Source organism: Cricetulus griseus (genome assembly GCF_003668045.3).
Source record: "Cricetulus griseus strain 17A/GY chromosome 1 unlocalized genomic scaffold, alternate assembly CriGri-PICRH-1.0 chr1_0, whole genome shotgun sequence".
NCBI lineage: Eukaryota > Metazoa > Chordata > Mammalia > Rodentia > Cricetidae > Cricetulus > Cricetulus griseus.
In genome coordinates this window covers 89,709,807-89,725,368 of record NW_023276806.1, presented here as the reverse complement: position 1 = coordinate 89,725,368, position 15,562 = coordinate 89,709,807, and the positions used below count along the sequence as shown (strand labels likewise).

General features: G+C 41.9%; 1 protein-coding gene across 1 annotated transcript in view; it reads left to right on the top strand.

Moving 5' to 3' along the window:
• The window catches only part of Arhgef26 (Rho guanine nucleotide exchange factor 26), a 111,529-nt gene that overhangs the window by 53,307 nt on the left and 42,660 nt on the right, over positions 1-15,562 (top strand). Inside the window, exon 6 of the mRNA XM_027391706.2 lies at positions 13,086-13,238. Coding sequence (XP_027247507.1) covers positions 13,086-13,238 — 153 coding nt within the window. The remainder of the gene's footprint in view (positions 1-13,085; positions 13,239-15,562) is intronic.

Below are 15,562 nucleotides of genomic sequence, written 5' to 3'. Positions count from 1 at the left end.
TGTTTCTAGATTACCTTGCTCAGAATGGTTTCTTGTAGTTCCATCCATTTGCCTGTGAATTTCAAGATTCCATTTTTTTTTTTTTTTCTGCTCACTTCAGACTTTTGTAACAGGCTTTCTTTTGGGTCATCAACCAGCTCCTTTTCATGACACAGAAACTTATAATTAGTTATGAATGCTCAAATTTATGCTTGTTCCACTAGCTCTCATAACTTAAATTAACCTGTTTCTCTTCATCTATGTTTTGCCTCGGGGCTTTTTACATTTCTTTCATTCTGTATGTCCTACTTTCCTGTTTCCTCCTGTCTGACTGGCTGGTGTCTCCTTTTTTTTTTCTCCCTCATTCTCTCTTCTCACTTTGGAGTCTAGATTTCCCCTCCTACTTATTCTTTCTGCCTCAACCCCAAAGCCCTGCCTATCCCTCTTCTGCCTGGCTATTGGCTGTTTAGCTTTTTATTAGACAAGTCAGGTGCCTTAGGCAGGCAAGGTAAAATAGCAACACATCTTTACATAATTAAACAAATACAGCATAAACAAATGTAGCACATCTTTACATAGTTAAAATAATATTTGGCAAGATAAACAAGTGTAATACATTCTTACTCTATTAAAGTAATATTCCACAACAGCCTTTCTTTGTTATGACAATATCCCTGACATAAACACCTTTAGGATGGAAGGATTATTTTGGCTCTGAGTTTCAGAAGCCTTGGTCCAAAGTCCTTGGCTCTATTGATTCTGGACAGTGGTAAAGACAATAACATGCCCATGGGAGCAAAGGATATTCAGTCACAGTGAGGGGGTGGGAAACCCAGGACCTGGTATAACTTTAAAGCCAGAATCCAAGTGAGCTAATTCCTCCAGCTACCTTCACCTCCTAATGTTCCCCTAAATGGTGCCTTTAGCTAAGTGTTCACCACAGAAGGTTGTAGGGGCATTTCCTGTGAAAACCACATCAGAGATAGAGCTGGGTCTGGAACCTCTACCTTTCTGTGACAAATGAAGTTTTAAGACCGCCCTACAGTAACCAAGGGGCACAGTAACTAAGCCCACAGTAACTGAGGGGGACAGTAACCAACCCCACAGCAACTAAGGGATATAGTAACCAAGGGGTATAGTAACCAGGCCCACAACAACCAAAGGGCACAGTAACCAAGGAGTTCAGTAACCAAGGGGTACAGTAACCAAGCTCATGACAACCAAGGGGCACAGTAACCAAGAGGCACAGTAAGCAAGCCCACAATAACCAATGGGTACGGTAACTGAGAGTCACAGCAACCAAGCCCATGGAAATGAAGGGGCGCAGTAACTGAGCGGCATAATAAATGAGGGGCCCAGTAACCAAGGGGCACAGTGACCAATCTCACAGCAACCAATGGGCACAGTAAACAAACCCACAATAGCCAAGGGGTAGAGAAACCGAGGGGTGCAGTAACCAATGGGCAGAGTACAAGCCCATGGGAACCAAGGGACACTAATGCAGACATTAGGTATTGGTTCTGGTTTGGGAATGGGGAGTTGGTAAAAGAAAGATTATAAGTGAATTAATTGGATATTTTCATCTGCTATTGCTGCTATTACAAGTTACCACTAGCTTAGTGCTCTAAAACCACATTGAGATTCATTCCCTTATAGTTCTGAAGATTAGATGTTTAAGTCAGTTTCATGGTCACTAAAGCCATAGCATCAAAAGGTGGCTTCTTTAGGAGGCTCTGGGAAAACCTGTGGCCTTTCCTTTTCCATCTTCTAGGGGCCATTTGCCTTCCATGCCTTATGCCTCTTTCTTCTTCCTCTGAACCATCGGTGTAGCATCTTCTCTCCTCTCCTCCCACCTCCCCACTCCCTCACCCTTCCATCCTGCCTCTGGTGAGGACTTTTGTGACTCCATGAGACCAACTGGGTTATTCAAGAGAATTCTTCCATCTCAATATTCAGAATTATTTCTGCAGGTTTATTCTTACTTTGTAAAAATAACACAGTCTACAGGCATGGACATTGTCAGGGGCCATTATATACCCATCTGTAAAAAGAAGAGTTAAGAATAAATGTGTCTTTTTTGTCCTTGCCAACTATGAAAGAGAGAGAGAGGGAGAGGGAGAGGGAGAGAGAGAGAGAGAGAGAGAGAGAGAGAACTTTGACTCTTGGAGATCCTCACAATTATTAGGGGTCCAAGGCTAGGAACCATAATCATTTCTAAGAAATGATCTCTTCTTCATGGTTCAGAGGACAGTTGGTTTTCCATGGTTCTTTGTTTCCCCATCTGTAACTTTCTGTGGAAGAGCCTACATAATATGGAAAATCTGTGATAGGTCCTCCTCTAGTTTTATCATTGATAAGTGCCTGTTACATTTTTAAAAGTTCCTAAAAAAATGTAAAGCTGCAATTAAACATGGATCTCGTCGATGGCAGGATTCTATCACTTCTTTCTGCCCCTATTTAATTTCTAGAAATAGAGAAACTAGACTTGCCATGTTTCAACTGAGTGGGCCAGGAAGGGAACAGAGTTGGCAGGCATTGTCTGTAAGACATGTGGGTTCATGTGGGAGGGGGTAGTTTCTTATATTTACCTGATAGTGTTTAATCCTGAGAACCACATGAGGTCATACCATGATCATTCCATTTTACAAATGGGCAATAGGGACACCAAGACATTGACTAAGTTGCTAGGGTTTCATGGGCAGTGAAAAAGGGACTGGGATTTGAGCCATGTGGTTTGGCTTTAAAGGCCTGCACTCAAGACAGGGTGAGCAGCCTTGCTGTATTGTAAGCAGAGGGTCAGCTGTGGCCTGGCCTTTCCCTGGAAGGCTCTTCGGTTATAGGCATCCTGTTCAGTGTACTCCCACAATAAGGTTCTGGGCACCAGCACCCAAGGGAAAGGAAAGTTTGAAGGAGGAGCCAGCCAAATGCTGACTTGTATGTTGGGTAGTTACTGTCTCTTCTTGCTCTTTCCCAGCAGACTCTGCTGGGTTACTGGGTCTTTTCTTCTGATTTGTTTCTTTCCTCTCCCGATTGCCAGTTGACTTCTGAAAGTTGATGGCTGTGAAGGGCCTGGAGGGTGTTTACTCAGGTCTCTGCACTCTGTTGCTTGTTTCACTTCAATAAGAAATGGAAATTTATTGTTTTTCCTAAATTAGGGCAAGAACTTGCTTTCACCACAAATCCCATTTTTCTGGCTCTTTACTAACCCCACTTAGTAGACATCTAAAAAGGGATTTTTAAAGTCTTTGATGGAAGTTGGAGGAGAGGGCTGGTTTGTGGAATGGGAAAACAAGAGCTGAGTGTGCCTTTAGCTGGAGCAGGACTGCAATGCAGGGAAGCCTGAGAATTCTGTTTCCCTTTTGCAGACAGTGGATTACTTTTCCTTGGCTCATTAGGGAGATAGGTTTGGGGTGTAAAGCATGAAAACACTAATGAGCAAAGACTTGGAGCTGATTTTACACATTATTTTGTACCTCTTGATTAAATTGTGATTTAAAATACTGTACCCGCATCCTCCAAAGGCTCTGGATGTAGTGCTCAGAGAGAGTGTTCTTTGCTATATGGATTTTTATCCAGAATGACCAACCACTATAGCAAAGAAACCATTGGCATGAGGGGCCTATTTTGTTTGTTTTATTTCACTTTGTTCCAGTCTGTTAGCAGTGTTTCCAGGCAGCAAACAAGAATCTTCATTTGCCTAGTTTGCTTTTAATTTATACCCCAATTGTACCCATGCAAAGCTTCAGGCAACTTACAGTCCATGACATGTATACAATAAGTCTGTTAAAGTTGGAAATGGAAAACACAGCAGGGACCTAGACAGCCAACATGCCAAGCCACCTCTCCCCAGGGAGTTTGTTGCCTTGAGTGAGGATTAAACACAGCAGTGTCCTTCTAGGCAGCCAAGGCAAAAAGGTCACAACTCTCTGTAGCCATTACCCACTAAAACGGAGCAGCCCTTCTGAAGTCATAAACCTTTTCTAGGTTTGGGGATTTTGAGGAATTTTGCTAGGAAGGAATTCGAAGTCTTTGGGAAGAGCCTCACCCTTCATCGCAGATGCTGTGAAGGGAGATAAGGGCATCTTAGGAGACTGGCCTGGCCACAGAGACAGAGCCTTTCAGCATTCCAGGCCACCCCCAGCCTCAGGACCCTCATCTTTTACCATAGCAATTATGCTGTGCCCGATAGGTGATTGCTTTGTATTGCTGGTTGTTATTGCTCTCCTTGGAAAGTGGCAGTTGGACAAAGAGGAATAAAGTGCTAGCTTAAGTCATTTAGCTTGTTCTCTGAGCATTTGTTCTTCTGGGGTCTAGACCTTGCCTGAGCCAGGCAGTCTTCATTGTATATATCTGTAGGGGCAAAGCTTTAGTTATTGTTATTAATGAGCTTATTAATGGATATTAATGAGCAAAATCAGAAACTGAAGAACCTCCTAACAACCCAGTGCCACCCAGGCTTCCATCTCTCCTAAGAACATTTTAATAAGAGTGTTTATGCTTTGTGCCCCTCTCACAGTTTGTCCAGTTTTCCAGAAGAAATTAGAATATGAATGAGTGCACTGGGTAGCACAGAACACTAGGTGCAAGGTACAAAAGTTACCATGGGAACCAGCATTTTGGTATCTACTTTCTCATGAAGAAGTTTCAGATGACAAGCACTTTGAATTCTTACTTTTAAGTAAAAACTTAATAGCATTAAGTTTCAAGGACTTTAAAAATATTGTTATATTTGTATGGTCCTGTGTATATTCCTTTTAGAATATAAGTCATCCCTGAACATATGCGCTAAGTAAGTTTGAACTTTGACTGCTGTGGGAGCTTCCTGGGACACCTGGGTTTTACAGTCTTCACCTCTCCTCTTCCAGCCTTGGGAAACACCTTTTTGTGGACTTTGTGGGGAGCGGTAGGGGGAGTTGTGAACTGAACTTGACTGTATGGACTTGAATTTGAACCTAAGCTTTGAGCTGTGCAGTGTAATGGATAAGAAGCCCTTTGATCTGCTTGTCTTTTACCTCAGTCCTTTCTCTTTTCTGCCTACAGGGGAGCATGATAAAGATACCTAATATGGACTTCTGTGATAAGTTCACACACATTCAGATATATCTTAAAAGTTTCAACAAAATTATCAGAATTCCTAGGGGGCTGGAGAGATGGCTTGGCAGTTAAAAGCACTTGCTGTTTTTCCAGGGGACCCTAGTTGGATACCCAGGACTTACACCAGGGAGCTCACAAACACTGTGACTCCAGCTCTAGGGAATCTAACACTCTCCTCTGCCCACCATGGGCACCTGCATGCATGTGGCACACCCTCATATGTGTAAATTAAAATAAATTTCTAACAAAAATTAGCCTAGAGATTTTAAAGGAGCAAGCAGTAGCTATTAAAATGGGAAAGCTGATCTGGGAAATGACTCAGTCCCCAAACATGAAGACCCTAGTACAGATAACTAGCAGTTATGTAAACAGCTTGGAACAGCAGTAATGGTAGTATACACCCTTAATCCCAGAGCTGAGAGGTGGAAACTGAGAGTTCCTAGGACTTGCAGGCTAGCCAGTCTAGCCAGTGGGTGAGCTCCAGGTTCAATGAGAGATGCTGTCTCGAAAGTGGAGAATGATAAAGCCACCCAATATAGACCTTTGTGAGTATATTCACAAGATATATTATACACATACAACACATGCCTACCCATACATACATAGAATAAATAAAATGGGAATGCAAGTTACTGAAAGTTTTTCTTTTTACTTTTGAGAACTTTTTCTTATTCTAAACTACCTTAAGTTTCAGCTTTATTGTTTTATTATCAGTCCAGATTCAAAATAAAAAGCTGAAGTAGAATGTAGGAACATACACACACACACACACACACACACACACACACTGGGTAACAGTGGTGCTGTTAGAGTATTGAGCACATAGGTGTTGAACTATTTGTGTTTAGAGAAGGTATTTTATTATATAACAGCAGCTTGGGTTTGTGGAACCTGTCTGGTGTGTTCTATGTTTTTATCCTGACTGACTGTGATCTTGTCTGGTAAGCCACTGTCACCAGATGAAAGTGCCATGCAGATTAGATTAACAGACAGCTGAGTGATGGAAAGAAGTCCAGTGTGACCTGGGTTTGCTTTAGGCAGATGGATGTTACTGAAGGAAAAGTCCTTTAAAGGATGCCATTCCAAGGACACACAACAGTGCTGATGATTGCCAGAGCTCTACTTGCTGTTTTTCCAGAGCTGGGCTGCTCAGTCTTCCTGGCACCCTTCCTAGATTGCTGAAGAAGGGCTGGTTGGGCAGGTTATCCAGAAAGTACTGCTGGCACTGAAGTAACTTGGGCTGCACTGGGTTTCACTATGTCTCGGTTTGACATGACTAAAAGCTTGTGCTTGGAGTCTTGTTTCTTTGGTCATGGGCAGAACTACATCTAGTTTGCATTTTTAGTGGTGGCCACACTGCATCTAGGTTGTTCTGAAAGCCCAGCTTGTCACAGTCAATAAATAGGTGCTGACTTGATTTACTAGTAAGAAAAATGAGAAAGAGAACTTTCTATTTTTTACTCATCACATTCTTGGTAAAATAAGAATAAAGCAAAAAAAGTAAATTTTATCTTTATAATAATAACGTGTAATTTAAAACAATAAATTATATTTATTCTCCATTTATACACTTCTCAAACATTGTCTCCAAAGTTGAAGTTCCTAACTGCAGGTCTTGTGCATGTAAACAGTGAGCACAATAAAGCAATGCTTCCCCCTCTTTGGCTCGAGTCATATAGAAATTATAAGATGTTTAGCTGTGATCACAGTAGGAAGAGTGAAGAGTGGTAGAAGATCATCTAATAAAGTGATAAAAGAAGGAGAATAACCAACCCTGCTGAGTTGGAGAAGGCTTCCTGTAGCATATGGAATGTAATCTGACACATGGGTTCACTGGGCAAAGGGAAGGGCGACCTGGGTCAAGGAGGGGAAAAGAATGGTTCCTAGGTAATTCCACAGGACACTGGGCCAGTGCTCATGGTTTCTAGTCCAGAAGTCGCTTCCATTGTTATGTGCAATTGTCTCCTGGAGGCTGAGCCTAGTTAGCCTTATGTTGTCTTCACACACTGCCATAGCTTAGTCTCCTAGAAAAGTCTTTGCAGTCTGTGGTTGTATAACACCCTTGGTCAACAGCTGTCCTTGCAGAGTAATGATTCTTTTTAGTCCCAGCTGCTGCTCTTCTTCCTGGATATGCGTGCTGAGAGCTAGCCAGTGCTGTCAGGTAGGCGAGATGAGCCCTCACAGGAAAGCAGAGGCAGCAGATTATTTGTTTACTGGTGTGACCATAGGCTGTGGATGCAGAAGGCCTCTGTCTCTGGGTTCAAACTCAAGCTCAGGTGCTTAGAGTTTTTGTTTGTTTGTTTGTTTGTTTGTTTTTCCCAGGCAGGGTTTCTCTGTATTGTTTTGGAGCTTGTCCTGGAACTCGCTCTGTAGACCAGGCTGGCCTCAAACTACAGAGATTGCCTGCCCCTGCCTCCCAAGTGCTGGGATTAAAGGTGTGTGCCACCAATGCCCAGCTAGGTGCTTAGAGTAGTTTTTATTGAGCTCTACTAGTCTTGGTTTTCTAATCTTTAAAATGGGTACAGTAGCTGTCTCATAAAGCAAGCCCGAGGACTCAATGACATTGAGACTGCATTAGAGGCATGAAGCACTGAAGGGTTTGTTCCCTGCTGTCCAACAAAACCTGTTGCCCTGTGCTAGACATTATTCTGAAAAGAAACTGTTAGGTCTGTGTTATGTGATTTATTCTCTTCTGTAGATGGCTGGCCTTACTGTATCTTTCCAGGGTTGTTATCTGCTGTGCCAGCTTTATTACCACTGATTTCTTTTTGTTTCTTTAGAACTTTGTATATGAGCTCTGTATCTATATCACTTCCCCTGCTTTCCTCCCAACTCATCTTGTATCCCCTCCATTTATGGTCTCCTTTAATTGTGTGTGTGTGTGCGTGTGTGTGTGTGTGTGTGTGTGACAGAAGTATACACATCTCCATTTACCATTGCTCACCAGTACATGTGTCAGGGATTAACCACTTTGGATTGGGCATCACCCATGTGGGTGCGCATCATTGCAGGAAACTCATTTTCCCTCTCCCAGCACCCATTGACCATCTTTAGCTCATACAAGGATGGGGCCATATGGCAAATTCCTGTCCACATTGGCATGCCAGCTGGTGTTGTGATTATTCTGATCTTGTTCGAGAAGCCATATTGTTGAGAATTTATGGGTATATTTTCCTTGTTATCCCTAAGGGAAACTACCTAGCAACAGGCTCCCTGAGCCTTTGGATCTTACAGCCTTTCTGATTCCTCTTTCTTAATTTTTCCTGAGCCTTGGGTATAGGAGTTGCATTGTTGATTTACTAGTTGATGTTGGGTATCCAAAAATCACTACTCTATACTTTGCCCAATTATACATTTGTTCAATAGTTTCCATTTATTATTAAAAGAAGCTTTCTTGGTGAGGAGGGGTGAAAGCTACACTTATCTGTGGGTATAAGTATTTAGCATACAGTAAGAAATTATATTGGTTTAGGAAAATGGAAGTAATAGGTTTTCCTCTCGGATCTATGGCCTCTTCTGCCATGGATAGCTGGCTAGGTTTACAATACCAGACATGAATTCCCTCCTGTTGAGCAGGCCTGAAGTCCAATATACAAGTGCTAGTGTTCCACCACTGAGGACTACACATCACTCCTTTCCCTTGGAAGCTTACATAGGGCCTTCAAATCCTCTGGGACCTAGTCCCTTTTAAGATGGCTTCCTGATCAATCCCAGCTTGATTCCTTCAAGTTCTATATCTAGTGTGTGTGGTATCTTCAGCAGCAGGGTCTTAACTATAAGTTCTGAAAGGCAACCAACGGTAGTGACTATAATCCATGTTGTGTTGGGGGAGAGCATGTATTCTTTGAACCAACAACTGGAAAGGTAGGGAGGTGTTTCATACTTGGCACTGGGGTTTTTGTTCAATAGTGCGCAACGTGGCATAGCTCCATTAAAACACAGCAGTCTCACGGGCGCACACACATGTGCGCACACACACACACACATTTTTAAAATGAAGCTTATAAAATAATATGTAGCCCTATGACTCTTTCAAACATCCTTGCTATTTATCTCCTATTCCTTGTATTACCTTTTCCTCTTCCAAATTAAAGCTCTCCATTTTTGTATTATGTCGTTCAAGTTCGCAGGACCTGCTTCCTACTATCCCTCTTTCTAGAGCTCGTTCTCTCTTCACCACATTCCCCAATCCCTGCCACAGTCCCTTTTTGTTTTCCTGAATGACATATTTGGATATTTCAGTTTATATGCTCTCTATATATCTTTATCTATCTATGTCTATCTATATATATTTAGATTGAAATATATGTATATATTCCAATCTAAAGATTTTGAGCTAGGATCCACCAATAAGAGAAGACATAAGGTGTTTGTCTTTCTGGGTTTGGGTTATCTTACTCGGTATAATAAATTTCAGTTCCACCCATTTACCTGCAAAGTTCATGATTTCATTCAGAAATGTATTGGTCAATAATGGGCTGCAAGCTATTGCTATATCACATTCATAGTTCTATTCGACTCTTCTACAAGGGCAAAGGGCACAGGCACTGTGCATCCAGGAAACAACTACTTTAACCTTGAATTTGTTTCCTCCTCAGAAGTATGTTGCCATATATAAGAACATAACCTGGGAAGACTGATGACTCCTGTGGTTCTGGGAAATGCCGAGAAATGGAATCTGGGAAATGTCGAGGGATGGGTTACGTACCAGGAGTATGCATTACATCAAACTTTCTTCACACAGATTTTTTAGTTGAATCTTTGGGAACACCTACCCATTGAGGCTGAGGTGTTCTTTGCTGGTCTGCCTGTTGGCCGAGGAACTTGCCTGAAATGGCTGCAGTCTTTGGAAGTACTGGAGGAATCTGGCAGGATGAAGTACTCTGTGATGGCATGCTAACAGCAACATGGGCAGTCGAGCTAGGGTTTTTGGTTAGGGACGTGTTTGGAAGAGATCCCTTTGACCCTCTGATGTCTTTCATGATGTAGGCTGTCAGTGCTGTTGGTGCTGGTTGGGGGTGGCGGTGGTGGTGGGGGTGTTGGCTAACTGTGAAACAGTTTGGCTGGTAGTGCTTGTAATAAGAGAAGAATACAGTATTGTTGCAGAGGGAAGAAACTTCATAGAGCCAAGGTCCAAATTTCCATTCCAGAGCTGTCTGCCAGATTGCTTCTTAAACTTGGTCCAGTTTCATTCAGAACTTCAGTGCTTTCCTTCCCTGCAACTCCTTGTTTGATTTGAAGCACCAGCCCTCTTGGCTACTGAGATGCCAACTCCTTCTTCAGAAATATAGTGGTTTTCTTGCAGCCCAGCTTGATTAGCAAAGTATGCAAATTTTCCAAATAACGAACAGACCTTTTAATGTTGAAAGCTTCAAGTTATGTCCTTATAATGCTAATGCCAAAATAAAGAATGTATAGCTTGATTTATATTGTATTAAAGTAAGTCTCTTGAGCAGATAGATATGTCATTAGTACCTTGTTTTTAATCCTGTATTTTGGCAAACTTTTTCAAGTAATAAAGGAAGTTTTCCTTTTCATCAGGGAAGGTAATTACATTCTGTAGGCTGTTAACAATTGCAGAAAGCAAGAAGCTACAAAGAATAGCCACCTGTTAGATACGTATATCCTGGATTTACCTGGTGATTACTTATCGTAGCTTCTTTTATCAGTTTTCTCTGAATATTTTCTTAAAACAGTTGGATTCAAATAAATTATATGTATTTGCATTTATATGAAATCAGGTCCTAACCCTTCTGTGCCTAGAATTCCAGTGCCTCTGATTTCTCACAGATGTGTGTTTTCAGCTGTCCATTAGACATCACCCAGGCGGAATGAAAAGCTTCCTTGCTGCTTCTCTTTCCTCCTAAAGCCCCTGTCTCCATTCAGGGTTTAATGAGCCACCTGTTCTGCAAATGGAACCCTTTCTCAGAAACCCAAGCATTTTCCTTGAGTTTCTCAATTCTATTCATTTTACCTCCAAATTGTTGCCCAATCTGTGTTCCCTCTCTGTATTGTCTCCAGTCCACCTTCCTGCCCTGCTGGCCATCTGTCTTGTCACTTCTCTCTGTCCTACTTCTGCCTATGATTGATGACTTATTGGTTGCATTCTTTAGTACTTCTTGGGGTCACACACAGCCAAACCTTTGCAGAGTAGCTCTCATCTGCTCTGCAGGCTTCTCTGTCTGCCTATTTATTCTGTGGCTTGCATTTCAGTCCCATAAACTTCCCCATTTCCTGAATGAGAGACTGTAGCCAATGGCTCTTCTCCCCTCTCCTTCTACTGTTCGGTCTTATTTTCAGGGATGACTGGCCAGCTCACGGTCTCCTCACCTATATTTATCTTGTAGTCACCTCACCTTTGGAGTTTTCACTGTGTCTCCTCCAGTTATCACTACCTCTGTCCTACTTAGTTACAAAGCCAGGGGTTCCTTCAAACCTCCTCCCTTTCTTAGTGGCTAGCTTGCCAGAGCAGCCCACGGAATGCAGGAAGGCATTTTTCTTATTATCACTGGCTCATTAAGAAGGAAGGGACTTCAGGGAGAACCAAATGAGGAGATATTTAGTGTAGGAGATAGTACAGGTGACACAGAGCCCCCATACCCTCTCTAGGCCTGTCACTCACCGAGCACTGCAGTGCCTCTGGCCCTCTGAGAAGCCTTGAAGCCTGTTTAAGGTTCTTTGTAAAAGGTGTTATTGGGTAGGCATGCTAGACCACGGGCACTTGGTGAATGAACCTGAAGTTCAGCTTCCTTTCTTCCTTGGAGGTCAGAGGTGAGAGAGCCTGAGAAGTCCAACTTTGGAAAGGTGGCTTGGTTTTCCTAATTGTCAGCCTACATCCTAAACCTACCTAGGCTTCTCCAACCTCTCAGTGCCTCCTCAGCATATGAATGAAGTATATTGGTATGGTGATCCCAAGGGATTTTAAGAGCTGTGTTCAAAAAACTAGGAATGAAAACCAAGTTTTTATTTTTTTTATTCTATCACACATCTGCCTTTTTTGTAATTGCCCCCATGTTTGCCGTCAGTCACTCCTGTGAGTGTCCAGAAGGAAGGATCATTTTTCTCTTAGCTTTCATTCAGTGAGTTAATTTTCCCGGGCATATAACCCAGATCCTTTTATACTGGTTCTTGGTAGTACATGGTCATGTCTTGGTGTATGAACTCTTACTGTTGAATTCCAATCTCCCAGTTTATACCCACAAAGACATGAAAGCAGAGATTCAAACAGATAGTTATATGAGACTATTCAGTCATGGTAGCCAAAAGAACCACCAACAATGATTGTATAGCCAGTGGTTATACTCTTGTTGTGTAATGACTAAATCAGGCAACCCTAAATTACTGTTCCATCTGTCTCATATACAAGATCTGATTACTCTGAGTTGCAGCCTCATTAAGTTGTGAACATATTAAATATTATGCATATTAATATATTTAAAATAACATTTTTATTTTGCAAGGGCATGTGAGATTGGGTTCTTTTCAAATTCATTTTGTCAGCATTCACTTAGGTGCTTTGCTTGTATACATTTCTTCCTCTTGTCTGTTTTGGGAACAGGGCCTCACTGTGTTTCAGAGGCTGGCCTAGAACCTGCTACTTGCACTCCTGATTTTCCTGCCTCTACCTGCCCAATGCTGGGATTACAAACATGCATCACCCTACTTTTCCTGAAAGAGACAAGACAATCTGTAAGCATGGCCCTCCTTCCTCCACTGGGGAGAGCTCTTAAGATATAGGAAAATCTGTTTATTTTTAAAAAGTCCCTAAAGGCAGAGAAATATTCAGGATTTCCAATGTTTTAAGATCAAAAGTTAAAGTAATAATGTGCATAATTGATTTAAATTCAGAAAAAATTTTCCATTGCTTTTTCTCTGCAGGGGGATTGTTTTATTTTTAAAATTTTCCTTAAATACTATGTGGTGTTATTATTTTTAAACCCTACATGGGGATAACTATTGTTTCTTGCAGTTTAAAGAAGAAGTATAAATGCTTTTTCTTTTCTTTTTTTCAGATTCTTTACAGAGTTAGAGGCAAGACATCAGAATAACATCCTCATAGACGATATAAGTGACATTGTAGAGAAGCACACGGCGTCCACATTTGATCCCTATGTGAAATACTGCACCAATGAAGTTTACCAACAGAGAACACTGCAGAAGTTGTTGTAAGCAGGGTGGAATGCTCGGGTTTGATTATCTAACCTACTTTTGATTAGAACACATTGATAAAGATTAATTAATAATAGAAACAGACATGCCTCCTAGTAGACTGTTTTCTCCTTGACTGATGTGGAAGAGGGTTACTTTTTGAGTGAGGATGTTGGGTATGCAGAATTTTCTCCCTAAAGCAGTTTGAAATTAAAGTATGCTTAAGTTCTCCTTGCCTTCCCCCCACACCCCTTATAAACCCTTTAGTTGGCCAGAGACTTGACCCATCATCATTCAACCTCCCACTTTCCTAAGCAAGTAACTAGCCATTAAGTGGTTTGCCAGAGGGCAAGAGGCTGTTCTTAAGTGGACCAGAGTGAGACACTAGGATCCAGGGTTTCCCTTACTATTCTAACCTCTGTAAACTGTTTACAGGAATTGCAGGATCCACCTCCCCCTCCCTGGGTAGATTGGCTGAGTTGCTGTGGGAGGGTTTAAAAGAACAGAAGAAAAAGACCAGCTTGGAGATTTTAATTATGCCACAATAAGGAGCCAAGCACTCTGTTTCTCACCACTAGTCTTTCCTTTTTAAGATTATTGAGAGTGTGAATGTGAGGGACAGGAGTCAACAATTGTTGAGTAGTTAATATACTGTTACATTTTTCCGAGGCCCCAGTTGTCAGAAGTTGTAGTTGTCCACCATATACCCAGTTTGAGACTTCCTGGCTATTGTTATTCTCATTCTCTCCTTGGAGTAGTGACATTTATGGAGCCTCTGGTCACTCCAGGCTAGGTGTGAGATCTTTGAAGAGGCTAAGGGGATGGTGATAATGTGTTAGGAGAATGGGGTCCTAGAGACTGAAACGTCAAGATTAGCATATGGAAAACAGCTAGTTGTGAGAGGAAGACTGGAAACATGAGAACAGCTCTTCAGATACAAACTTGAAGCTGTTGTTACAGGAATGTCCTACAAAAGAATCACACTCCTGGGGGCTCAACACTACCCAGCTCACCCACTCCCACTCTTGGGAGCACTTTCCCTCTCTTACTAAGTAGTTTGTATTATTGTTTATAAGCATATATCCCTGGTGGGATCCTTTGCCCTGAGACACAAGAACCTGACATCATGTGCCCTCTGAACTCAGCTCCTTGGCTTAAGCCCTTCTAAGCAAGCATAGCCAGACACCCACTTTTTTGCCTTTCAGTACCCCGTCAACCATCATTGCCAAAGGCATAACTTGTCTTCCTCTTCCCTGTCTCTATCCTCCGGGCACCTGCTGAGATCTCCACTTGCCTATCCTTGGTATTTTGTCTCTCAAACTAACAATTGTCTTTGAACTTTGAATAAAAAAGTCTATTTTAAAATTCTTTTATTAGTGAGGCAAATAACCCAAAGGCAGCCTCAGTGTTCCTGGTGACAGTGATTGCTCCCAGCTTGGTAAGGAGAGCTGATAATGCTGTCTCCTGCCACATCCTCTCGTCATGCCTCATGGATAGGGTGGAAACCCCAGCTGGCATCTTGCAATGAGGCTTTTTATGCACTTTGGGGATTTCAAAGCCTGATAAGTGTGTTGTGGTGACTTCTCAGGGCTTATCGGGTGTTTAGCCCAATACCTGGCTTCTACCCAACTTGATGCCAAAAATGTCTCCAGATTTGTCTGTCCTTTCACTTTCCCTTACTCCACACCAGGCTAGGACCCTGTAGCTGAACATACGGGTCCATGCTTAAAAGCAAAGCCCTGAATTACAGAGGACATTGTTTTCCATTTTGTTTTGCAGGATTTTAAAAAAAATATGTGACTAGTTACTGCTATGTATTATGTGACTCTCAAAAATAGATTTTGTCTAGATTACCTTAATCAAACCATCATGGGAGCTTTCTCATGGAAATTAGTGTTTGTGTCTTTCGGGGCATTCAAGGTTGGGGCAGGAACTTTTCTACTTCAGCAGCATGCTAGAAACCCCAGAAATCCTCAAAGCCCAACCAGCAAAGATTCTCAAGTTCACCCCAGACTTCTTAATCAGAACCCTTTGGACGTGGGAGGAGACTGGGACCTGTGTGATTTAAATGTGCAACCTACATGAAGTTTGTTTTTAATTTCCTAAAAATCTTTTAAAAACTATTAAGGAAAGGATATTTAAAAGTTCTCCAGTGTGAGAAAAAAATAACACATTTCTGTGTAATTCCTCTTAATTTGACATTCTAGGTTTTTCACACTTTATTTTTAGTGGCCTTGACCCACATCATCTAATGAATTTCAAGTCACATTTTTTTAATATAAAATGGTCATTATGGCCACTGCCTTCCTTTCCAGTTCTGAAGAGTCCAGTGGTTCTGCAA